Source organism: Lepidochelys kempii, chromosome 1 (assembly GCF_965140285.1).
Source record: "Lepidochelys kempii isolate rLepKem1 chromosome 1, rLepKem1.hap1, whole genome shotgun sequence".
In the NCBI taxonomy this organism is placed as follows: Eukaryota; Metazoa; Chordata; order Testudines; family Cheloniidae; genus Lepidochelys; species Lepidochelys kempii.
In genome coordinates, this window is record NC_136380.1 from 158,902,685 (window position 1) to 158,928,318 (window position 25,634).

General features: G+C 43.1%; 1 protein-coding gene across 2 annotated transcripts in view; it reads right to left on the reverse strand.

The window, feature by feature from the left end:
* Window positions 1-25,634, reverse strand: part of ABCG1 (ATP binding cassette subfamily G member 1) — an 82,782-nt gene that overhangs the window by 7,515 nt on the left and 49,633 nt on the right. For both annotated transcript variants that reach the window (XM_073359972.2, XM_073359982.2), the window contains exons 3-14: window positions 18,327-18,444; window positions 17,061-17,193; window positions 14,979-15,029; window positions 9,793-9,938; window positions 8,542-8,665; window positions 6,804-6,918; window positions 5,755-5,903; window positions 5,483-5,584; window positions 3,868-4,036; window positions 3,057-3,157; window positions 2,352-2,510; window positions 1,454-1,572 (exon numbers count right to left, since the gene is read on the reverse strand). In XM_073359972.2, the coding sequence (XP_073216073.1) occupies window positions 1,454-1,572; window positions 2,352-2,510; window positions 3,057-3,157; window positions 3,868-4,036; window positions 5,483-5,584; window positions 5,755-5,903; window positions 6,804-6,918; window positions 8,542-8,665; window positions 9,793-9,938; window positions 14,979-15,029; window positions 17,061-17,193; window positions 18,327-18,444 (1,486 nt within the window). The remainder of the gene's footprint in view (window positions 1-1,453; window positions 1,573-2,351; window positions 2,511-3,056; window positions 3,158-3,867; window positions 4,037-5,482; window positions 5,585-5,754; window positions 5,904-6,803; window positions 6,919-8,541; window positions 8,666-9,792; window positions 9,939-14,978; window positions 15,030-17,060; window positions 17,194-18,326; window positions 18,445-25,634) is intronic.

Here is a 25,634-nt window from a genome sequence, read left to right on the forward strand (position 1 = left end):
TTTGGTGTAGACCTGTTTATAAGCCGACCCCCGCTCTTTGATGTGTCACGTTTTTACCAAAAATATTCAGCTTATGAATGAGTATATACGGTACTCAAAATGGAAAACACTCATAATTACAGCTCAGATGGTAAACACTGAAGATTTAAATACTGCCCTCAGAGGCAGGAAGTTTTAGGCTAGATTCTTTCTTCAGTTGCATTCAAGCAAATCACACTTCAGTGGGTTTTGCATGGGTGCAATAGGATAGAATTTTGCCTTTAATAGAATATGCAAAAACAATACAGTCAACTTTCCTTAAAGGAGAACACTTTTTAAAAAAAATCAGAATAATCTCTTTTTATATTAAAAAAACATGCTAATGACTTTATTAAAATTGACATGGTTAATATAAATATTTTTAAAGAGAAAATATACTTAGTGCCTGGAGACAGTTGTATTGTGTGATGAGGAAGAAACTGGAATGTCTCATTTTAACTGTCCTCTGCATGCTTCTCGTGGCACACCCTCACCACGAAGGAAACTTCCCCCAGCTCCCCCGTCTAACCTGGATCTGGTCTCACTTAGGACCAGATGAGCTAGCATGGATCCCTCTGTGGGACTCTGATTTCCGTGGGACTTCACATGGGTTGGTCAGGGGCCTTAGGAACAAAACCATTTCTCCTCCATCCTGACATTGGATGCTAGCTACCATCCCAGTTTACACTGACTTCTGGCTTCTGATAAGTCTTTGGATATGAGGCATGAACTCGGTCTGGTGTATTTGCAAACAAGACCAGAGTTTGACTTGTGTTGTCTTTATAGTTCTACAACCTGGAAAGAAACTATTTTTCCCCACCTCAGACTGACTTTGCCATTATCTAGGACATATACAAAAGTTCTTTTAGTGGACATTTTCTAAGTCCCCTTAGCTCCCTCTGCGATGTCACCTTCCTGACCCTTTTCCTCTGGAGAAAACGCATTGCTCACCTACAGTAGTATCAGTATTGGTTAAACTGGACAAACAGGCTTTATCCAGGAGGTCTGTCTGAACCGTCAGTGAGATATGCCATGAGATACACAATAAAGTGCTAAATAGCCTCCAAAGTGAAGTGCTGGCAACCCCATTCAAGTCTTGCTATGGACACTTTTTGTCTTCACCTTTATATGTCAAAGCAACTAGTCCAAATTCTCTGCTGTGCACCCATTGAATTTAGTGAGATTGAACAAGGCATAAATCAGCACAGATATTGACCCATTACATATAATCCATGGTAAGATTTTTCTTATTTCATGTTGTTATACATACTTCGTACAGTAAAATAATTTGGTATTGTTCTTTTACATATTTCTTACTGGAAACATGGAAATACATCACATTAAATCCTGAAAGAATGTGCTGTAAATGTGGTAACCTTAGCATTAAAAGACAAAAAATTCCAGGTTAAGATACCACTGGCTTCCCACATGGTACCTGACATATGAGATGTAGGACATCCACTGGAGGTATGCGGGAATGGTATCAAAACTGACAAAGAATCCTGAGAAAAGGAGGACTGGGATGGCTGTAACTGGACCCACGAATGTTGCCACCTGGAAAAAGGAGGAAACAAAAGATGCCTTCTCAGACAGCCAAACAAACATCCAGGGGCTCGGGGTACTCCCTGCTTTTAATTTCTGCATTGCTGTGAGTCTTTAATTCAGCAAACACTCTCTAAGGCACAAATCCTCTGTCCTTGTGTCAAACTCAGATAAGCAGTTGAAGTTCACCCGGCCAGGCTATGGAATGGCATTGCAGTGTCGCCCCCTGCAGCTAGACCTTCTTCAGGGCAGCAGTCATGTCAACAGCTGCTTCACTCCCTCTATGTAGATGGTTTGGGTTATAGATCTGTTTAGTGGTGACTCTGCCTTGCCTCCTGCACTTTTCTGTCTGTACTTGGATGCCATCAGTGAGCACAGCTGCAGGTCCCCAGCACCCTAACTCCCTTTGCACTACAGAATCACATCAGTTCTGCAACTTATAGGACATAGTGCACTTGTGGGTGAGTGGGGTAGAACATCCATTTGAAAGAGATGGGTGATCTGGCAACTCATTCAGTGCTGAGGTGCTTAAAGAGCTCATTCTTTTAAAATGCTGTAACAACATCATTGCTTTCTCGCTATTATTTATTAATTCTCAAGCAGCTGTAAAGATACCAAGAACAGGCTAGAGAACCCCTTCTTTGCTGTTTCTTTGCAGGTGGTTCAGAGTCAGATGAGAAGTGCAAAGGAGGTCAGAGAACTTACAGCAGCAGCCGTGGCAAGAAGGCATAAGTAGCCATTGCCAGGGGAAGCAAGGTTCTGGTGAGTTCATAAAATACAAATGCCAGTACCTGAAGTGATGTGGAGGCTGCACCTATCAAAAGACCTAATGACTGAGCCACTAGCGATGTCATTGTTCCCAGGGCTGCGAACAGGACAAATCGGAGCGCATCTGATGGCTGTGAAGTCATCCAATACACGATGCTGCAATACGCCACAGGAAACATAATCTGCAGAAAGATACATCTGCAGTTACTACATTATAGAGTCAAGCCAAAAGCCATACAGAATGTTTCAGTGTTGCTGAAAGCAATATCAACACCTAGAAAGCATTGTATCCCACTTAACCCATCTCTCTCATCCCTCAATGCTGTACTCAAAGTGATGATGCTCAGAGGACAGTTAGCACCTCCACCACATCCTATCAAATCTATCGTGTCCTGCATGCTACTTTAGACTAAAAAACCTGCTTCCACTTGTTACCGGCCCTTTGCAGCCACTAAGCACAAAAGCAAATGAAAAGTCCCTATCTTTGTTTAGTTTATTTATTCAGGAAAGCTCAGGTTAGACACAGGATCTTGATTTCAATAAGGTCCTGCCATTTATTCCCAATGGGGTGTTTGGTTTAAGTCAAGAAGCTCACACACTAATACACAGGCAGTTTTCCACCACTCTGGTATGTATATGAGATTAAAACACCGATGAAATGCTGGTATCTACTTCATTTGCAAGCGGATACAAGAAGAATGCTCTGTGGTTTATTCAAAAGTATATACCTGAAAAGGAACATCAGCCATGGTTTTAGCTAGATAGTAGGCCTTCAGACTATACCAGTAGTTCAGATGCTCTCTGAGAAATACACCCATCTCAAGAGGAACTAGATAGAATAAAAATTAATAAGATGGTTACTTACACCGTTAGAGTGTGACATGCTTGTGCATAATAACACCCTACCCATTTGTAATTCTGAGATGCTGCAATACTACAGCGTGCCAGGAACTCCAAAACAATTGTCAGACCAGCAACACACACTGACTCATGTCTCTTGAGGCACAAGAGGTCAGCCTGGAGAGCCTCTCCTTGTGCACATATCTGCCAGGCTGCTCAGATGACACGGTTCTCCCTTAAAGTGGCTTTGTAAACAAAAACTATGTGGTTAAAAGTTGAAAGCCACAAGTCTTCTCTCCTGTCATAGAGGGATTCTAAGATGACAGCCTAAAATGTAAGACTGCAAGTCCCTCACATGTTAATGGTGACAGCCCTATAGTTAAAGAGTCACAAGTTAAAAAGCTTAAAGATGTCATCCTAGTACCTATCCATATACATTGTTTACATATGACACAGGGTCACATCACTGGCATCTTCTGAACATGGCAAATTTCAGACCAGAGCTGGAAATTTTTCTCTGTCCAGTGCAATTAGTCCTTGAGTTGAATGAGTGCAAAATTTACTCAAACACTTTAATTAAAAATTAAGCTAAAATTCATATGTGGTTTCACATGAAATAGGTATACTCCAGCACTGCTTACTTCATTCCAGCTAAAATAACTTATTTACAGAAAATATAGTAACATGGTCAGTACTCACATGTAAGGACAGTTGGCATGAGAGCAGCAAACATAAGGAACAACATGGAAAAAAAGAGGAAGCCAGAGTTGCTTAAGACCTTCTTAGCTTCATTTCCAATCCCTAAATATAGCAAGCCTATGAGAAGTCCAATTCCAATGTGTGATGTGATCCGCAAATGTGTCAGGACCTAGGAGCAAGGAAAAGTAGTATCTCTGATCACCATGTTTGGATCTAACAGCTGCCACACTGAATGTAAAATCAACTAACCGCCTGCAAAAATCTTAAATATATCCTAAAATGAACTACTTTCAAATGGGCATTTCCTACTAGCAAATTGGGCTTCAGATGGACAAAGCTACATTAATGGGATTTCTAGATGTACCCCTGCCAATCAGATACAAGGACCAATGGAAAACAGAATTTTGCTCTCCAGGCAAAGGCTGTAACTGAGGATGTGCCAGAATAGTGTCTGACAATCTCAGTGTAGCCACTGGCATACTTCCTTTAGAGAAGCAGACTTTTTCCTCTGCCTAAAAAGTAGCTGAATCATAATAGAAAGGGCCCTGAAAGAGTCAGACAAGATATTTTGAGCTTATACTGACAAAACCAAATTAATCTGATATTGATTAGCTCTTGGTATTCTCTCAATCATTCAGTATGACTACGAATAGATATGGCACAAGGTACAGAGGCCAGAAGAAAATCTAGAATAGTTGCATCTTTATGATTAGGCAAAAAGAAACTTCCTAAAGTAATAGCTATTAAGTGCCCAATTTGAGCACCCCACTGGAAGAGATGAGGAAACTATTGTACAATGAGAGGATGGTCTTTTGAAGGTCTTATCTGTGGGGTAGCCTCTGTAGGCAACTAGTAAAACTCATGATTTTCTAAGAGGATAATGCCTAGATGGTAAATCTGGAAAATCTGAAACTGGATATTCCTTTTTGGATGCTATTATTCCTTGACATTAAGATTACAGTGTCTTAACTAAACATTTTAATTTACCTTAATTAACTATTGGGAGCTTTGACCAACGGGGGCAATGGTCCCGTGCTGGCACATGAGGAAGTGCAGGGTGGTGAAGCTCCTAATCCAGCATAGCCGTTCAGAGCCACAAAAGGAACTCTAGCTGAGTGACCTGAGAATTCCTCCCAAGCTTCCTGCTGCTGTGCAGCCTCCATACACCCAAACATATACACAATGCACACTGTGACTTCACCTCATTAACTGGCCCGTTATATTTGAAAAGAACACATTTATCCCACTCCTCCCCTTATGACTCTGTAATTAATAACAGCCTGATTCTCCACTGCCTTGCAGTTGGCAGAATCATTTACACCAATGCACCTTTGCACTCCCTTTGCACTGGTGTAATGACTGCACAGGGTGTAGCGTAGCAGAGAATCAGGCCCTGGATGGGATTTTTTCAGACGTTTCTCCTATCGGAATACCAATGAAAACTGCATGATTCCCCACTCTCGTACTATTATTACTGAGACTCAAAACACAACCACCATGTTTCAAAGTTCTGTGCCAATCTGCACGCACATAAGGTGGATGCTGAAGTTAAGCCCACATCACAAACACATGAAAAGTGCCTTGGGCTACAAAAATATGTTAAAAGCAGCCTTACCGAATCCCTCATGATGGTGAGAAAAGTTCTTTTAAAGAGGATGCAGAACTGGGTGAGGCAGCTGGCTGAGAAGCTGTGACAGCCTTCTGTGGATGAAGAGTCCTGAGGCGACAGACAACACAACAAACTAAGCTCCGTGCACAATCTTATTTACTTTTCACTAACAAGCCCCAACTTCATGCAGCAGAACATGCAAAACTCTCCGCTACTTCCTTAATATTTAGATTATTTCTCTCAACCTCCCTCCCCTTCAGTGCTCTGCATGGATTTACCTCTTCAGAGGGTCGATGCCATAAGAAGGGGTTCAGTTCATGCTCGCCACCAGCATCTCTCTTGTAGTCTGTGTCGCACTTCCCTTCCCGTGCTGCTCTGACCAGCCGACTGTTCTGGTCCCCGTATTCACCAGATGCAACCTCCATCACTACACAGAGCATTTAGAAGAGATGTACTCATTCTACACCAAGCATTAGTCACAGGCTTGGCTACTGGGGCCTAATCCTGCAACACTGAAGTCAATGAGAGCTTTTGCCGCTGATTTCAATGGGAGCAGAAGCAGGCCTTAAATGCACAATATTTGTATGTAAAAAGCCCACATTTTTCTGCTGCTAATACTTGTTAAATACAACATTTTAAAGGAAATATAGTGAATGTATGGCTGCCTTAGTACTCATTATATGGATTTCAGACCTGTTTCTTTTGGTCCCTACTGTTACTGTGAATCACTCAGCTATGACTGTAGAATGATGTAGTATTGTTTTCATAAGGGCTGTGGTGTTTCGTTAGAAAACCACGGTAGTTTATAGGTGTGACCCACATTCTGCCTTTCATTTCCTACTACTCCATAGTTTGCATTTCAATCAGAAAAAGTCACTAATTAGTCCCACCACTAGATGGCATTAAAATGACAGAACGAGGAGAAATGGTCTCAAGTTGCAGTGGGGGAGGTTTAGATTGGATATTAGGAAAAACTTTTTCACTAAGAGGGTGGTGAAACACTGGAATGCGTTACCTAGGGAGGTGGTAGAATCTCCTTCCTTAGAGGTTTTTAAGGTCAGGCTTGACAAAGCCCTGGCTGGGATGATTTAACTGGGAATTGGTCCTGCTTTGAGCAGGGGGTTGGACTAGATGACCTTCTGGGGTCCCTTCCAACCCTGATATTCTATGATTCTATGATTTACAAAGAAGAGGGGACTCATTTCACACTGACTCAGTAAAAATATAGAAACAAAAACCAATAAAAGCCTCCCTATTTCTATTTCATTCAGAAGAGCTAATCAAAAGCAAAATAAGCAAACCGGAAAAGTTATTCAATTTTCCTTACCAAAATCTGCTGGATTGTGGTAGGTTGGACAGTTTAAACCGAAATCTCTCAAATAAGGGACAAGGTTTAACACTTTCCCACGGTAAATACATTGTCCTTGACTTAAAACACAGAGCTGAAAAATAAAAGATATAGAAAGTGAGAAAACATCAGAACCTTTGAATGTGTGTCTACCTGCTTTCTGACAGCAACTGGAGTAGTCAGTTACTAGCTGTTTGATTTGGAAGGAAATAGCAATGGATTGAAAAGATTTGTCAACACTGAATGTGGAATTACAATTAATGGAAAATCTGCAGAATATTAAAGATGTTCAAGATGTGAACTCTGCAAAATTACCCCTTCAGGGCTTGTAGTGTACTAATACAGAAACATCATGATGCATCCCTTAGACCAGAAGTGGGCAAACTACGGCCCGCGGGCCACATCCAGCCCACAGGACCATCCTGCCCAGCCCCTGAGCTCCTGGCTGGGGAGGCTCACCGCCAGCCCCTTCCCTGCTGTTCTCCCTTCCCCGCAGCCTCCGCTCACTATGCCGTCAGCGCTCTGGCCCGCCGCTCCTGTGGCTGGCTCCGGCATGGTAAGGGGACGGGGAGCCCCGAGGGGCAGACAGGGAGCAGATGTTCTGGGGGGATGGAGGGCGCCAGTCAGGGAACGGGGAGGGGCTGGATAGGGCATGGGAGTCCCAGGGGGCCTGTCAGGGGGTGGGGGTGTGGATAGGGTCAGGGTAGTCAGGGAACAAGGAGCAGGGGGGTTGGATGGGTCAGGGATTCTGAGGGGGGTAGTCAGGGGGCAGGGGCAAATAGGGGGTGGGGGCCAGGCACAGCCTTCCCTACCCGGCCCTCCATATAATTTTGCAACCCCGATGTGGCCCTCGGGCCAAAAAAAGTTTGCCCACCCTGGTCTTAGACACAGGTTGGAAACCAGGCTGGAAATGGCATGACTGTGCCATCTTATTTCCATAAATTATTTGTGTTTTTGGTATGAAGATGGGGCTGGTGAATTCAGGGGGCAATGGGAGAACAGGAGGAGGAGAAGGAAGAGCAGTAAGAAATAGCTTGATTAGTCTTGCTTTTAGCCTATTGACTTCATTTAAACTTATTGAAAGAGTAGTAATCTTCAAGAGCTTGTTCACCTACTGTAGAGTGGGTTTTCTCTAAGCTCTCACAACTCTCACTTAAATGGCATAAAACGTTTAAAGTAAACTTAAATCTAATCTAAACAGGAACAGACCATATCCTGCCATCAGCGTGAACAAAGATTTCTGACAGACTTTATTTTTCCGTTTTATTCTTTTCACATGAATGCAAAAAAGCAATCTGTTCTCAGTTATTCAGGGTCAAACAGGAGTAATTCCATCAAAAATCAATGGAATTTTCTGAATTTACACCAGAGTAGCCAGGATGAGAATTTGGTCCAGCAACATTACAGACCTTAACAGTAACGCACTCATACTAATTCTTATTTACTATAACACACACCCAAAATTAAAAAGTGTGATAATCACGACTTCTAAAATTTACCAGTCAGATTCTTTAAAAATCAAATAAATAATAAATATAACGTAATATAAAAATAGGAACATGAAGGAAAAAAGTGAAAACCATTTTGTTCAAACCTACGACTCCAGTGATACTGATTCAGGACATGATCTGTGATTTTGCATTATCTCCAGCCTACACCAATTATAGATACAACATATTCAAACAAATATGTAAAGAGAAGAATTTCTGAAGGGTACCTGATCAAATAACTCAAACAGTTTGGCACTTGGTTGATGAATAGTGCAGATGATGGACCTGCCACCCTGGGCTAATGCCTTCATGAGAGAGACAACCTGAAAGCAAGATGCACTGTCCAAGCCACTGAAAATAAAGGCACAAAGGTGTTTATTAGATCTGTGGTTCCATATGCAACTGTTCAAAATAATACATGTCCTATGATGTTTCTGTTTCTCATTATTATCTTTTTACAACATGCATCTTTATCATCTAACAAGAACCCAGACATGCTGTGTGGTATAGTATTTCTCTTCCCTCCCCCTCCCTCCCCCCAGCCTTTTCCTTTATCAGGCATTCATCATACTTAATTAAAATGGGAGCTATTCTCAGAGCTACCTAATGCAATTTTCAAATTCTGTGATTGTGGGTTCTGACTAATGACGCTCCCAAGTCGAACAAACTAAATTCTACTCTCAGATACACACCTGTGGCCTGACTGTCTTCAGGGCTGTCATGAGTGTCTACCTGAGGGCAGAATTTGATCCTAAATATATTATATTTAAAAAATTCAATAATCAAAAATGTTTAAGCTAATTGGAAATCTTCACTTAAAGGGAAACTACACATTATAATCTGAAGAATTTTTTCTGCCTCTCTTCTGCGGGATCCTCTAGGATTTTTCTCAATCTCCCCCTTCTATATTGTTTCCCTAACAACCACCTTTAACAGCCTCATGTCATGTCAGGTTACAAGAGTTAGCCAGTGCACTAACTGGTGACCCTATTAAAATTATTTCTTGGGGGTTGAATTGCTCTATAGCTGTACGCAGGTGTAACTCAGTTGCTTTCTACAGTATTATGTCAGAATAAACTGGAGTAACACAGATGCAAATCAGGCCCTTTAAAAACAGTATTAAAAAATTACAGCTTTTACTGATGCTGATACAAATATTTTAAGTAAAACATACCAGAAGCATTTTCTAGCAATGAAAGGTGAGTGTAGCAAACGAGAAGCTACATAGCCTGATGCAGCATATAATCTGCTGTCTACGTTTCAAAGGAAAGTCTTGATTTTCTTCTGTTTCAGCTAAGATGCTAACAAGGGCTAGTACGTTCTGTGGTAGTTCTCTAGCACATGCTGGGGGGGGACTCACAAAGGTAGGTAGGCATCTAAGTCCCATTTATATCAATGGGCATTAGGTGCCTAAATACTTCTGTGAATCCCACCCATTGTAGCAGCGGTACACTTTCTAACATTTGGCCTTGATTTACCTGGTAGGTTCATCAAAAAACATAACTGGCGGGTTGTTCACCAGCTCCAAAGCAATGGCAAGACGCTTCCTCTGGCCCCCAGAAAGACTTCCAGTTCTTGTATTGGCACATGTCAGCAAACCCAGAGCTGTCAAGATCTCCTTTACCTGGGGACAGAATCAAAGCAACAACACAGGTCATTTAGATTGTTACCACAAAAAACCCCAAAACATCTCTTACTATTATCACTGGTTTTTCTATAAAGGATGAAAACAAACCAGTTGAACACCCTCATGATTTATGCAGATTCTCTGGGATACTTACTCAGAGGATGTACAGAACACTCCAGAAAGGAACATATGCCAGTATCTGTTAAAGCCTCATGCTCTATTGTGTTTCTAAGGTTTCAAATAGCTTTTGTCGTCCCTACTGTGTGCACAATTAGGTCAGAAACAAAGGCAAAGAAAATGTATTACAATCTCCGAATGCTTCAGGAAGGGTGTAAAGTGACCACCACACGGGTCAGAAAGGGTTTTCCCATCTCTCATCTATGAGCAGCACAGCCGCAGCTAATTCTGCAGGAAGGGGCAGAGTGGGAGGAAACCTCTGAGAGTCTCAAGCAGAGTTCCTCTCAAGTCGTTGAGTCAATAGGCCACGGAGCATCCACAAACCCTGACAGATCCCCCAGGGATGTGTGTGAAATTTGGCGGAACATCCCTGAGAGGCCCTGTGCACCTGACCTCACCCCATGCATCCAGGTAGTGTGGTTCAGAGCAATCTACCAAGGACTCCTTGTTGTCACAGCTGCCCTGATACACCACAGAAAAAGGAATATAGCTCCAGTCTGCACTCCCTTTCCAGCTATACCACCAGTCAATATGGGACTGTCCACTTCCCATCCTCAAAAAGAAAAGGAGTACTTGTGGCATCTTAGAGACTAACAAATTTATTTGAGCATAAGCTTTTGTGAGCTACAGCTCACTTCATCGGATGCATTCAGTGGAAAATACAGTGGGGAGATTTTATATACACAGAGAACATGAAACAATGGGTGTTACCATACAGACTGTAACAAGAGTGATCAGGAAAGGTGAGCTATTACCAGCAGGAGAGCAGGGGGGGACCTTTTGTAGCGATAATCAAGGTGGGCCATTTCCAGCAATTGACAAGAACATGTGAGGAACAGTAGGGGGGGAAATAAACAATGGGAAATAGTTTTAATGTGTGTAATGGCACATCCACTCCCAGTCTTTATTCAAGCCTAAGTTAATTGTATCCAGCTTGCAAATTAATTCCAATTCAGCAGTCTCTCATTGGAGTCTGTTTTTGAAGTTTTTTTGTTGAAGAATTGCCACTTTTAGGAGTTTGTGTGTGTGTTTTTTGGAGGGGGGTGAGGGGGTGAGAGAACCTGGATTTGTGCAGGAAATGGCCCAACTTGATTATCAGGCACATTGTGTAGAGAGTTGTCACTTTGGATGGGCTATTACCAGCAGGAGAGTGAATTTGTGTGTGGGGGGGTGGAGGGTGAGAAAACCTGGATTTGTGCTGGAAATGGCCCAACTTGATGATCACTTTAGATAAGCTATTACCAGCAGGACAGTGGGGTGGGAGGAGGTATTGTTTCATGTTCTCTGTGTGTATATAAAGTCTGCTGCAGTTTCCATGGTATGCATCCGATGAAGTGAGCTGTAGCTCACGAAAGCTCATGCTCAAATGAATTGGTTAGTCTCTAAGGTGCCACAAGTACTCCTTTTCTTTTTACTCTGAAACCAAAGAGACTGAAGCGTTCTCCGACGGGTTTTTGAATGTTATAATTCTTGACGTCTGATTTGTGTCCATTTATTCTTTTATGCAGAGACCGTCCAGTTTGGCCAAGGTACATGGCAGAAGGGCACATCCTCACTCACTTAGCCCTGACCCGCTTTCCTTGTATGGATTTCTGTACCATAAAGCAACCTCAGTGGGCCCTGGTCAAGTAGACTGTGCCCCGCAGGTGGCTGATCCCCCACCTCCTTTGCCATTTCCATGCAGATGAAGTGAGATGTGTAAATGGTGCCTGGATCTGGGGAGCACAAGATGGCCCCTCAGCATTTATACTAGGTTAACAGAAATTAAAATCTGGCACTTCTTCCAGTAAAGAAAAAGTGACAGTACCCAGAAAAATCACGGACACCCTAAATCTTGAACCCCCACCAAAAGAAAATGCAGCAAGCCATCTGTTTGGGATAGAGTTGTGTTGTATTTAAGTAGTACTAGTAGTATGTTAAGGCTGGGTCGTGGGTGGCCTGTGGGCACAGAATGAGCTGCTGGCATTGGAGCCGAAGGTCAAAGGGCAAGGGCAGGTAAAAACCGCAAAGTCAGAGTCCATTACCAAATTGGGAGCGTGAGGCGAGAATTGGGTCAGGCTAGGCCAGGGTCTTTCACAGAGTCTGCAATGGCCTTAAGCCAGAGACAATAAATCAAGGCTGGGCTCAGGAGCTGAGCCTAAGTCAAGAGCAGGGAATCAAGGCAAGTTGCAGCGGGGGAGACCTAAGGCAGAAGCACACCAGAGGTCTGCATTGCTCAGACGACTCCCAGAAGTGGTTTCCTGGTTTATATGGGCAGTGCCAGCCAATCAAGGAAAGCTGTCAGTCATGCCTCTTAGAATGGGATTTCCTGCAGCGCTTAGCCTCTCAGTTCCTCTTAGCAGCAACCCTACATGGGCACCTGGTGCTGATGAGGAAGCAGCACCTGCCAGATACCATAGTTCTAGGCCTATGGGTTCTTACAAGCATCAATAATAAAACAGACCAGTTCCTTTAACAATCCCTGCAATCTTTACTCAGAAACAATTCCCATCGACTTCAACTAGAGTTTTGCTTGAGTAAGTGTAACACCGACAGACCCCAGTCGTTGGCGGGCGGGATTGAACCTGGGTCCACTGAAGCTTAGTGCATGAGCCTCTACTTCATGAGCTAAAAGCCACACAGCCCTTAGCTAAGGCTGTGGCAGACTCATTAATCTCTAAGTCGTGGTGGGCAAACCACGGCCCGCGGGCCGAATCTGTCCCGTCAGAGCTTTGGATCCGACGCGTGGGATTGCCACCCCCTTGGCGCCATGGGGCTAAGGCAGGCTCCCTGTCTGCCCTGGGCCCGCACCACTCCCGGAAGCGGCCGGAACCACGTCCCTGCGCCCCCTGGCACCGCCCCCCACAGCTCCCATTAGCCGGGAACAGGGAACCACGGCCAATGGGAGCTGCGGGGGAGGTACCCGCAGGCAAGGGCAGCGTGCAGAGCCCTCTGTCCCTCCTCCCCCAGGGGCTGCAGGGACATGGTGCCGTCCGCTTCTGGGAGTGGCGCAGGGCCAGGGCAGGCAGGGAGCCTGCCTTAGCCTCACTACGCACCGCTGCCACCCTGGAGCCGCTCAAGGTAAGTGGCGCCAGGCAAGAGCCCACACCCCGAACCCCTCCTGCACCCCGCACCCCAATTCCCTGCCGCACCCCAACCCCCTGCCCTGAGCCCCCTGCCACACCCTGTACCGCTCCTGCACTGAGCCCCCTGCCACACCCACTTATAACACCAACAGACCCCGGTCGTCGGCAGACAGGATCGAACCTGGGACCTTTGGAGCTAAAGGTATAAGCCTCTACTGCATAAGCTAAAAAGCCATATAGCCTTGGTTAAGGACTGTAGCAGACTCTTTAATCTCTAAGTGATATGGGTGCCACTAGTGGGGACAGAGCACCACACCCAGGAGGTGCGTGGGTTACATAAGCACTGCAGGATTTATCCCATAATGTCACTTATACAACATTCAATTACTAAAATAACAATAGTTTAGACTTCTATAGCTCCTTTTGAATGAAGACCTTTTATAAGGATGGTGAAGTATTACTGTCATCTTACAACTGGGATAACTGAGTCACAGACTTGCTCAAAGTAACACAGCAAGTCAGTAACAGAGCCAGGAATAGAACCCAGTTCTCTTGACATGTAGTCACTGCTTTAACTACAGGAACACATTATTATGCAAGTCCTATTAGCCCCAGCACTGCCCACAATCACACTAAAGGCTTCCTACATTAAGACACACAGGGACGTGTCTTTTGCTTGTTAGTGTCATTTTATGCTGGACAAAAACACAGCTTTCAGCATGCAAAAATAACCCCCAGCTAACAAAATATCGTATTTTAGTAAAAAAAACCTGACCTAATATTTCACTTCTCATGAATCTCTCAACAACCTGAACTGTCTCTGCTTTCACCAGTGCTGTGATTTCTTTATTTTTAGCCTCAGTTGCCATCCTCCCCGCCCCAATCACATTCTGTATTAAAACATCTACACAGCAATGAATTGGTCTTTTATCACATGCATGGGAATGCTCCTGTAACCTCACCCACACAGTGATGAGCACTTGAGCTGCAAGTCTGCCTAGGAACACAGGCCCACATTTTCAAAGGCCCTGGCTTGCCAGACAAAAAGGGTGCATTTTCCAATTCTGTTACTTCAACTGAGTTAGCTTAACAAGAAGTCACATTAAGATGCAGGCTAACATGTCAGAAGCCATATCAGCTGGCTGTATTTTAAACTTAGTCTCCCCACTAGACCACGGAGTGGCAAACTTAACAGTTTCAGATGTGTTAGCCTGCACCTTCATGGATCTTTTTAATTGTGTTAACTCAACTGAACTAACATGACTGAAAAGCACACCCTTTCTGCCTGGCAAGATGTACCCAAAAACTCATGCCCTTATGTGTACAGTACCTGACTTATGCTTGCAAATTTCTGTAGCAGTTGTAAGAGCTATTGACTATGTTTGTGCATTCCTAGGTGCACACACACAGCAACGGAATTGTACTCGTAGCCAGGCACTGGGGATTAGTATGGACATGTGCAAGAGTGTGTATGCCCTTAGGCACGTAGGTCCAAAAATTTGAGCCACAAAGTGCAACTAAAAAAGCCCCACAAAAACTGCAATATATTTGAATAAATCTTTCATGTTTACCTAATCAACCTTCCCGTCAGCCATACTGAGTGCTACATTTGTAGGATTTTACTATCCCTCCCACACAGTAACAGCTGTCAACTTTGTTATGTTATTATTTACCCCATTCATGCACATTAATTGCAATTCAATTTTAGATACAAACTCAAGCTATATAAATTTCACGTTAACATCTTCACTATGCAGCCAAAGGAATACCTCAGTTTGAATAGCAATATACATACCATCTCCTTTCTGCCTTCATCCTTCTCTTGAAGTTTCAGATGAGCAGATACCTATTATATAAACACACAATATGATGCAAGTTAAATTGGAACTGGTCAGCAACATGATATCTTTGGAATATCCACTGTAAGTCTAAGCGCAGGTCTGCACTTAAAATGCTGCATTGGCGCAGATACACCAATGCAGCTGTGCTGCTGAAGCACTGACAGGAGAGCTTCTCCTATTGGTGTAGTTAATCCACCTCCTTGAGAGGCAGCAGCTATGTCGACAGGAGAAGCTCTCCTGCTAACACAGTGCTGTCTGCACCAGGGGTTAGGTCAGTCTAACTTCATTGCTCAGGGGTGTGGATTTTTCATACACATACCCCCGAGCAACGTAGTTATATCGATATAAGTCTGTAGTGTAGACCTGGCCTAAAACACACAATGCCAGAATTGCAACTGGACAATTTGTTCTAACAAGAGGCAGAAATTAGAAATCAGAAGCTTAAGAAAAGCAGTAATAGCTATGATGTTCTAATCATGAGTATAGTGTAGGCATATGCATGCTTTCTTAAGGGGCCCTCAAGGCACCGACAAAAATAAGTGCTTAATAGAAATGCTCTATCATATCAAAAAGGATAGTCCAGTGGACAAGGAAGCACCGTGGGATGCAGGAAGTTCAATTCCTTGCTCTGCCACACACTTCCTGTGTGATGCTGGATAAGTCAGAGTCTCTCTGCTTTAACTCCCCATCTGTAAAGTGATGACAGCAATATTTCCCTACCTCACAGAAGTCTTAAAAAGCTAAATTCATTAGTGTTTGTAAAGTGCTCAGATACTACAGTGATGTAGAAAATAAGTAGAGAGATAAATAATGCTGTATAAGATGCCATCTGCTGTCCTAAGAGGTAACTACAAAATTCTGCTCTACCTTTATTAGAAGCAATTAAATGTTAACTAATTAATTTTTTGTCAGCACTTTGGGTGTTTAATTTAGACAAAATATATCATCTGGGCCCAACTTACCAAAAGAGGCTCTTTTTTTGCAGCTGTAATTTAGTTAGCCAGTTTGAAAAACATTACCCTATTGGTCTTTGACTTTGATTTCAACTAAATGAACTAGGAAAGCTTTCTGACAGAGACGATCCCTTCCAGAAATCAGTATTAGAAAAATTACAACTCTGGAAAGTAAACAGACAAGGCATACGCCAGACAAGCTGATCGTAACGGTCCCTTGTGGCTTCAGAGAATTGATGAAAGCCCTTTTCCCCTTACCAAATGATAACAGCCATGAACTACTGACATTACATATTGAAGGTTCGGCAGGTACAACAAAACTATTGGGCTGATTTTCTCATCAAACTGAGCAGCAGAAGGTTACAGACTGAACACTCAAGCTGGCTCTCAGTAAACAGGCACTATGTCAAGAGTGAAGAGGAAGAGTTTTTATCAATGTTAAGGCCTGGACTCCTTCACAAGGAGCCCAGGTGAAGACAGAAGGAAAGAGACTGTATCTGAGGGCTCCTGGACCCAAGACAGGGACAAAAGAGTAGTGATAGCCAGGAGCCCTGGCATACAGCAGCATCATGCCAGCATAGAATCACCTGGTTAGGACATGGAAACCTGACAGGGAGATTTAACAGGTCACCTGCCAATGTTCCAAGGAAAGAGATTCACACAGGGGTCTCACAGACTCACTCAGTCTGGCAACACTGACCATGACCAGCATTTCAGGCTCCAATGGTTGGCAGCTACTGGAATACGGAACAAGTGACAGGATACTGATAGGCACTGGGAGGATGCGTGGGTGAGAAGGTGTAGTTGCCCTTCTCTGGTACCAGCCTATTGTTGCCGTTATTATCCAGACACTAGCCTGTCATGGTATTTTATTTCCCTGAGGGTGAAATGAATGCAGGCTCACAAATTTTCTTCTGAACCCTAACAGTGATCTTAAAACAGCAGCGAAGCCTGGGAGACTCAAGTGAAGTCCAGTCTAACTCCCAGAACCACAGCCAGGAATAAAAATGCGTGCTCATGCATAGAGGGGGCCTCACTCTAGTCCCACACCCCAAACCAATCAGAACCAGATAGAAAGTTCACCATCATAGCTTCTTGGACAGTAAGATGAGGGAGCAGCATGTCATCTTGCATGATGTAACAGGACACTTTGCGAAAAGAGCGCAGGTCACGAGGCTGCCCGTTAATGAAGATTGCTCCTTTCATCCCAGTCTCTCTGAAATGAAACAAACAAGTGAGTTAGAGTGAGAGTTCCCTTTATAATCTTTACTACACATCTCAGAGAGTGGGCCTATTGGGCAATTTTAGCCTCTTTTTAAGTGATTTCTTAGGACCAAAACGACAGTGGAGGGAGGCGCACATGTCCTGTGTGTGCATCTGTGTGTGCGCGCGTGTATTGTTACATCAGAAATGTCACACCTTGGCAAAAAAATTAATTCAAACTTGTGCAAAAAAGTGTGCTGCCCATCTGAACGTTTGCAGAAATGCTGGGTCATTTCTTGAAAGGCTGTTTGTGAGGTGTCTCTGCCCCTCCCTTTTGTGATCTGGTAGCAGGAGCAGCAGAAAGCAACAGCTTATGGGGGGGAGGGGAGGGAAAACCACCCAGTTGTTTCACATATTGCAGTTTAATCAAGAATTATTCTTACATCCTGAAATTTTTGATGGAAACATATTTTCAAAGTGTTGATAAAACCTAATTTAAAATACTCCACAGATAAAATCTTGGGCCAAATTCGTCAGATGGCAGGCCAGCAGCCATTTCTCATTTTTGGAATTTTAATAACTATATCTTAGTCTTGCATTTTTGCATTTAAACAAATAACTCAGAAATGTCTGCTGTATAGAACACAGGAACATGACAATGGGGATAGTATAATTCAATATTTGTGAAGAACTTATTTTCTACAAATATTGGGTGAGAGGCTGTAGAGTGGTGGAGTGGCCTCCCTCTGAACTAAAGAGCAAGGGACCACTAGACTCCCGCCTAGTGGGCAGAGCTGAATCCACCCTGCCTCCGGCACCGGAAGTCCAGAAGTGGGGCAGGAAGTATAAAAGGAGAGCCCTGGAGTTCAACTGGGGCTGGACCACCCGAGGGAGCAGACATCTCTTTCAGGGAGCTGAGAGTTCTACAGGATCCCAGACTAGCCCCCAGGCGGAGCTGCCCCCTGCGGTCAGAGGAGACAGATGAGTAACTCAAGTAGCTGCCAGGACTGCTGCCAGACGAATGCCCCAAGAAGCTGTGGGAACAGCGTGGCCCCTCCCCACTCGAGAATGGGGAACCACTACAGAGTCCTTCTGATTTTCCAACAGAGGTCAGACTAAATTATCATGGTGGTCCTTTATACTGACCTGTACCCTGCCAGGATATTCATGAGAGTGGATTTCCCAGCCCCAGAAGGGCCCATAATTGCAACAAGTTCTCCACTGCTGAACTTCCCTGAAATTCCTTTCAAAAGGGTCTTGTAACCTGAAGGAAGAAAGAAAATATTACTAAATGGTGACACTTCACAGTTATTCACTGTATGTGAAATATGCTTCACCTATGCAGAGGTGACAAGGATGGCTGTTAGTGAGTGGAATGCAAGAGGCTGGGAGGAAGCTGGCAGTTATATCAGCATACCACAGCCACTACCACAACCTACAGAATGCACTGGAGGTTGCAGCCTTTTTCTACTACTTGAGCAGTGGTGATGAGCCTACACTGATCCACTTAAAAATGGCTCTATTTTTGATTCACTCCAAGAAAATAAGAATGGCCGTACTGGGTCAGACCAAAGGTCCATCTAGCCCAGTATCCTGTCTTCCGACAGTTGCCAATGCCAGGTGCCCCAGAGGGAATGAACAGAACAGGTAATCATCCAGTGATCATCCCCTGTCACCCATTCCCAACTTCTGCCGAACGGAGGCTAGGGACACCATCCCTGCTCATCCTGGCTAATAGCCATTTATGGACCTATCCTCCACGAACTTATCTAGTTATTTTTTGAATCCTGTTATTGTCTTGGACTTCACAACATCCTCTGGCAAAGAGTTCCACAGACTCACTGTGCGTTGTGTGAAAAAATACTTCCTTTTGTTTGTTTTAAACCTGCTGCCTATTAATTTCATTTGGTGACCCCTAGTTCTTATATTATGAGAAGGAATAAATAACACTTCCTTATTTACTTTTTCCACACCAGTCATGATTTTATAGACCTCAATCATATCCCCCCTTTGTTGTATCTTTTCCAAGCTGAAAAGTCCCAGTCTTATTAATCTCGCCTCATATGGCGGCCGTTCCGTGCCCCTAATCATTTTTGTTGCCCTTCTCTGAACTTTTTCCAATTCCATTATAACTATTTTGAGATGGGGCAACCACATCTGTATGCAGTATTCAAGATGTGGGCATACCATGGATTTATAGAGAGGCAATATGATATTTTCTGTCCTATTATCTATCCCTTTCTTAATGATTCCCAACATTCGGTTTGCTTTTTTGACTGCAGCTGCACCTTGAGTGGATGTTTTCAGAGAACTATCCACAATGACTCCAAGATCTCTTTCTTGAGTGGTAACAGTTAATTTAGACCCCATCATTTTATATGTATAGTTGGGATTATGTGTTCCAATGTGCATTACTTTGCATTTATCAACACTGAATTTCATCTACCATTTTGTTGCCCAGTCACCCAGTTTTGAGGGATGGCAGTTGCCTGGGACTTAACTATCTTGAGTAGTTTTGTATCATCTGCAAATTTTGCCACCTCACTGTTTACCCCTTTTTCCAGATCATTTATGAATATGTTGAATAGGACTGGGCCCAGTACAGACCCCTGGGGGACACCTATTTACCTCTCCATTCTGAAAACTGACCGTTTATTCCTACCCTGTGTTTCCTATCTTTTAACCCAGTGGTCTCCAAACTGGGGTGCGCGAGATGATCCCAGGGGGTGCGCGGCAGCAGGAGTGCCGCCGGACGGCACTCCGCAGTTTTTTTTCTTCGGCGGCAGCTTGGCACGTCCATGGCTAGTGTTCCCCTCCGGCGGCGCGCCTGCGGCAGGTCTTCCAGTCTTCACCCTGGGGGTGCGTGAGCCAAATAGTTTGGAGACCACTGTTTTAACCAGTTATCAATCCATGAGAGGACCTTCCCTCTTATCCCATGACAGCTTACTTTGCTTAGGAGCCTTTCGTAAGGGACCTTATCAAAGACTTTCTGAAAATCTAAGTACTCTATATTCACTGGATCCCCCTTATCCACAAATTTTTCTAAAGTGACTTGGGAGTCCAACTGCCATTTTCCAAAGGCTTTGTTCCTGTATATTAGCCAGGTGCTAGCCTCTCCATTGCGATCCCTGCTACTCAGGAGTTAATACCTCAGCTTTGAAGCAAAAATCCAGGCAGTTGCTTCAAATTTTATGCCAAGTCCCTGCCCAACAAAAAAATAAAGAGTAATTGTCATCATATTTGGAAATCTTAAAAGCAAAATATATAAATATTTGTCTTTCCCCCTCAAAGAGGACAACAAAAGTAACACGGCAAAAGGAGACATACTGTGCAGAAAATCCTACTTGATCCTTTTCTCCTAAAGATAGACCTGAGCCAAAATTCAAAGGGCTTGTCTGTACAGGGAAATTGACTAGAATAGCTATTGCAGAATGTGCCCACATGGGGATCTATTCTGAAATAGCTATAGCACGTTAAATTCACATTCTACCGATTCAGCATAACTTCCTCATGTAAACATGCCCTAAATTGGAACACCCCCAAACTTTGGATATGCAGATTAAACTCATAGCCGCACCTATATTTGACCGGTTGAATGAAGACCTTTGATCCAAATGTTATGATCTGGGTTCATCTCGAGCTGCTTAATGACAACCTTTGAAAGTATACCCAATCTAACAATATGGCTGTTGTGCACTGAAATTCAGGACCTTTAGTATTTGACTCATTAATGATGCTGATGAAGAGAAAGACATTTTACTTGCTCACACATGGATTCAGTGTTCTGTATGCATAAAACTGTCTAGATTAGCACTCAAACAGATGACATCTAGTTAACTATCATTTATAAAGCTGAAGCCACATTAACACAGAGATTGTTAACTGCAGAACATCACTGTCTAACTGGATTTTCATTCTAATCTGTATCTGTGATCCACTAATGTACCTTCTTTGATTATTTGGATTTAGAGGTCTTTTTCCATCAACTGCACCTGGGAGATACCCTTGAGTGTGTGATGTGCATTTGTACTTCTCAGGATTGCCTTTCCTTTTGTTTCTAAAGAGTTAAAAAACGACCCTTTGCTTGGGTTAAACTTTGTAACCTGAAAATATTGGTCAGATGGCAGGAAACAGCAATGCTTTGTGTTGAATGTTTCTATAATGAAATAAAAACAAAAATGGAGGGGGAAAGAAAAGAACCAAGCATATGACATGTTGGGATTTGGCAATTCACTGAACCTAGGTTAATTAATATGCAGAAAGCATTTACACGCAATGTGTTACATATTCCCACTGTTGGAATTATTAGCATAGATTTCAACTGGGACACTGAAATGCCAGAAAATGAACTTGATCACAAGCACCAAGAAAATAGGTGGTAGATTCTCTTCACATAATTTCTGTCTCCTCGTTACCACCTCATGGCCCATCCTGCCTTATCTTGTTTTCCTTTCATCTCCAGATTCCCTCTTCCCTTTCTCGGTCTCCCCTTCTCCTTTATACCTTCTTCTCCTCCTCCTCTGTGTTCTCTGTCCATGCTGCTCTAGCAACAGAGGGCACCCTTGTGCACTCAGGACATGCGATTGAGGGATCTTTCTGATCCACACTCTAGTCCAGGGATTGGGAGCCTTTGGCATGCTGCCTGCCAGGGTAAGCCCCCTGGCGGGCTGGGCTGGTTTGCTTACCTGCCATGTCCACAGGTTTGGCTGCGATTCACAGCTCCAAGCCAATGAGGGCTGTGGGAAGCGGCGCAAGCTGAGGGATGTGCTGGCTGCCGCTTCCCGCAGCCCCCATTGGCTTACCCTGGCGGGCCACATGCCAAAGGTTGCCGATCCTTTGCTCTAGTCTCTGCTCTGAATGTTCCACAGGCAAGGAGCACATCCATGGCCAGAAGCAGCTCAAATACTTCTAGAGGGAGCAACATGCCTGCTCCCAATACCACAGACAGTTGTCTCTAAAAAAAAAAAAATAAACTAACGAAATACTCCCATATACTGGCTCTGAAACCATCCTTCCATTTTTTTTCACAAGCCAGAGGATATTTGTTTTGAAATGCTGGCCTAATCTGACTAATGCAAGCCATCTGGGAGCTGGCAAGATGCTATGTGCTTAAGCATGACCCTAATGGTGCAATATTACAACCTCCGTATGGAGCAAACCTCAAGAACAGTAATAACAGTTTAAAGAGTCTGCCGTATGAGGGTTAGGACAGGGGAATCCAGAAAGGCAAGGATGAGATACCAGTGGCTGCCTGTCTTGCCCTTGATGTCAATATCACCACAGATTGGATCCCAGAATTCAAGGGAAAGAAAAATCACACCTTTTAGAGGGGTATGTTTTTAAAATATGTTAAGATTTATTTATTTAATAATTGTAATAGGGATATGGCCCTTCACACTGGTCCTTTATGTCAAAACTGGTCCTTATTGAAGTATTCTTGGCTTTACCTCAGGTCTTTAGTAGACTGATGAAGGACCAGAATGTCAGGCCTTATCACGCAATTAAAATTACTACACATTACATGCAAATGTGATACCCTTACACTGGGTGAAAACCTGGCCCCACTGAAGTCAATGAAGAGAATTTTATCATTAACTTCAATGAATCCAGGATTTCACTCTTTATGTAGTACTTTACTCCCACAACTAGCCCAAGTACTAGCTTAGTTTAGAATACTATTGACTGTAAGAAAGGCCAATAATGAAGCTCATGTGATAACACAGAAAATACCATTGCAACTTTCTGGTACACCAATTTCTACTGTTTGAGATTATCCTATACCAGTAAAAATCTATATCAGAACAATTTATTCTCACTATAAGGATTTCATAATATGCAACACATCATAAGCACCAAGAATAGTGCAGGAAGTACTGCATGTGCTTCATAACGATTTTATACTACAGCATAAAGAACTGGGCCAGTTATAAATACGTAAGGAGATATAATCCAAAAAATACTTTCATAGCCCAAAAAACTTGCATAGCCTCAAAATATTCATCCAAAATACACATTTACTGACTAAAAATTAAGCCTCTCTTTACTAGTAGTTACACTAGTTTAACTAAAACAGGTTAAATATATTTCCACTACTGGTCCACCTAATGACTCAAAAATAAACTAGGCTTGTTTTAATTGCATTTTCCTTTTAAAAATTTATTTGTAAACCTGTAAGTCAAGTTTTAGTGTATTTGTAACTTGAGTTTTTTCACTGTAAAAACTCTTCTAAACGGAAATGAGAGATCTCCTGCCAAAAGGAGATGTAACGTGCAACAAGTCGGTTGTTCAGAGCCCGTCCATTAAATTGAAGAAAATAGCTAAAACTGCAGAAAAATAAGGAATATCCCTATCTTTAATTAGACAGATTTAAAAATTTGGATCCAGCACTACTGTCTTTGGCAGGATACATTTTAAGCATCTTACATATTGTATTTTGACTAGAGTGGACTAAACTTGCCAAAATCATCTTCATGACACACAGTACGAGAATGATTTTAAAAGGATAAAGAAAAAGAAACTCAATGAATTTTAGGTCAGGATGTCATTAATTAACATTGTCATTAATTGGCACCACTAAGTCCCAACTTATACAACACCATCCCTTATTCTCAGCAGGAGTGGGTGAGAGGTCTTTCTACTTACAAAGGTTAATTCTGCCAAATCAAAGAGAGGAGGTTTTATTATGTAGTGGTAGTATTGTGCCCTGCATAATCCCTTATCAGGAATTAAAAACGTTCTGAGCCATAAGTAACTAGAGACTTCTGTTACAGAATATTGAGGCTAATCTTCCACAGAATCAGTTGACCTATAAATTCTATACTGGAGTCACATGCTTTTCATGAGGAATGGATTATGTGTTTGGAAACATTTGCATTTCTCAAATACAGGGACTGCTTTCCAGCGATATATCTACCATGTATAGCAAAGTTTCCCTTATTTCCCAATTCACTTTGGCCAAATTGTTCCATTTACGAACTAATTCATGTTGGGGGAGCAAGGAGTTGCACTGCTTTAGAGAAAGTTCAGGGAGGGATTGTACCTCAGAGAGGCATAATCCACTCTTAGATTTGCCCAGTGTGTGTTAAGGACTATGGTCAATCCTGATCTAAGTGGCTAAATCTCTGCTGAATTCAGTAGAGTTAGACCAAGGTTGAATTTAGCCCTAGACTGTAAAATACTTTCACTAAAATTATTTTATTTTTTCTTAACAGAAAAATGGCCCGAATTCTTAAAGGGGCTGAACTCTTCTGACATTTCCCAGGAGGCTCTGTGTACTTTAAAGAATCAGGCCTGTATCTGGAATCTACCTGAAATACCCTTTTTTTTTTTTTTTTTTTGGCAAGTTGTATCTTAAAAGCTGGCTAATCAGTTCATACTATTGTCAACAGTTGAATTAGTCAATTTCCTATCGAACATTCTTCCACCAGAAAATGCGGACACATCAACATCAAAGTGTGTTCCAATAAGGTTGTTTCAAAATGACTTTTTTGTATATTACCTTAAAATACTTTTATCTGTATATTATATCAGTTACTAAATAGATTACAGATTACCAAACCAATTAGAATATCAATAACCAATTTCAATAGTTATTACCAGTGACCAGTTAGAATACCAACTGCCTGTCAGAATATCAGTAACTAACTTCCAAATGTCATTTAGACTATCAACTCCAATACCAATAATTAAGGCTAAGATTTTGTCATGGATATTTTTAGTAAAAGTCGTGGACAGATCACAGGCAATAAAGAAAAATTCATGGAAGCCTGTGACCTGTCTCTGATCTTAATAAAAATAACCATGATAAAATGGGAAGGGACTGGGCAGCTGCTGGGTGGCTGGTAGCTCTGGCACCCCGACCACCCATGGGGGCTCAGAGCTCCAGGATCTCCCTACTCCCTCCCCCGGTGGCGGAGGGGAGCTGCAGGGTCCCCCTGCCCCCTCCCCCGTGGTGGCCAGGGACTCAGGGGGTCAGCCTGTCCCCCCATAGTGGCCGGGGGCTCTGGGGGTCAGCCTGTCCCCCTGTAGTGGCCGGGGTCCAGGGAGCTGCAGGGGTCCCCCTGCTCTGCCATGGTGGCTGGGGAACTGCGAGCGTCCCCCTGTCCCATGCAGAGGCCAGTCAAAGAGGATGGAGGCACAGAATAGGTCCACAGTTAGGAATACAAGATTGCCCAGCAGCAGGGTGCAATAAGCAAGTAGATTTCTCTAGCCTTCTGATCCTAGGTCAAGTACTAAGCAACCTTGTATTTCATGTATAAACAATTAACTTTCATCAACTGAATTAGGGAGATTTCCTTACATAATAAAGAAGATAAGAGGGGTCTAATAGAGAAGAATTTTCTCTTTGCTGGAGTCAAAGGCTTTGTTGCAGGACTCAGCAGTGAAGAAGCTTGCAGGAGATTACATCTGCTTTCTCTGGTGGAAAGAAAAGGAGTACTTGTGGCACCTTAGAGA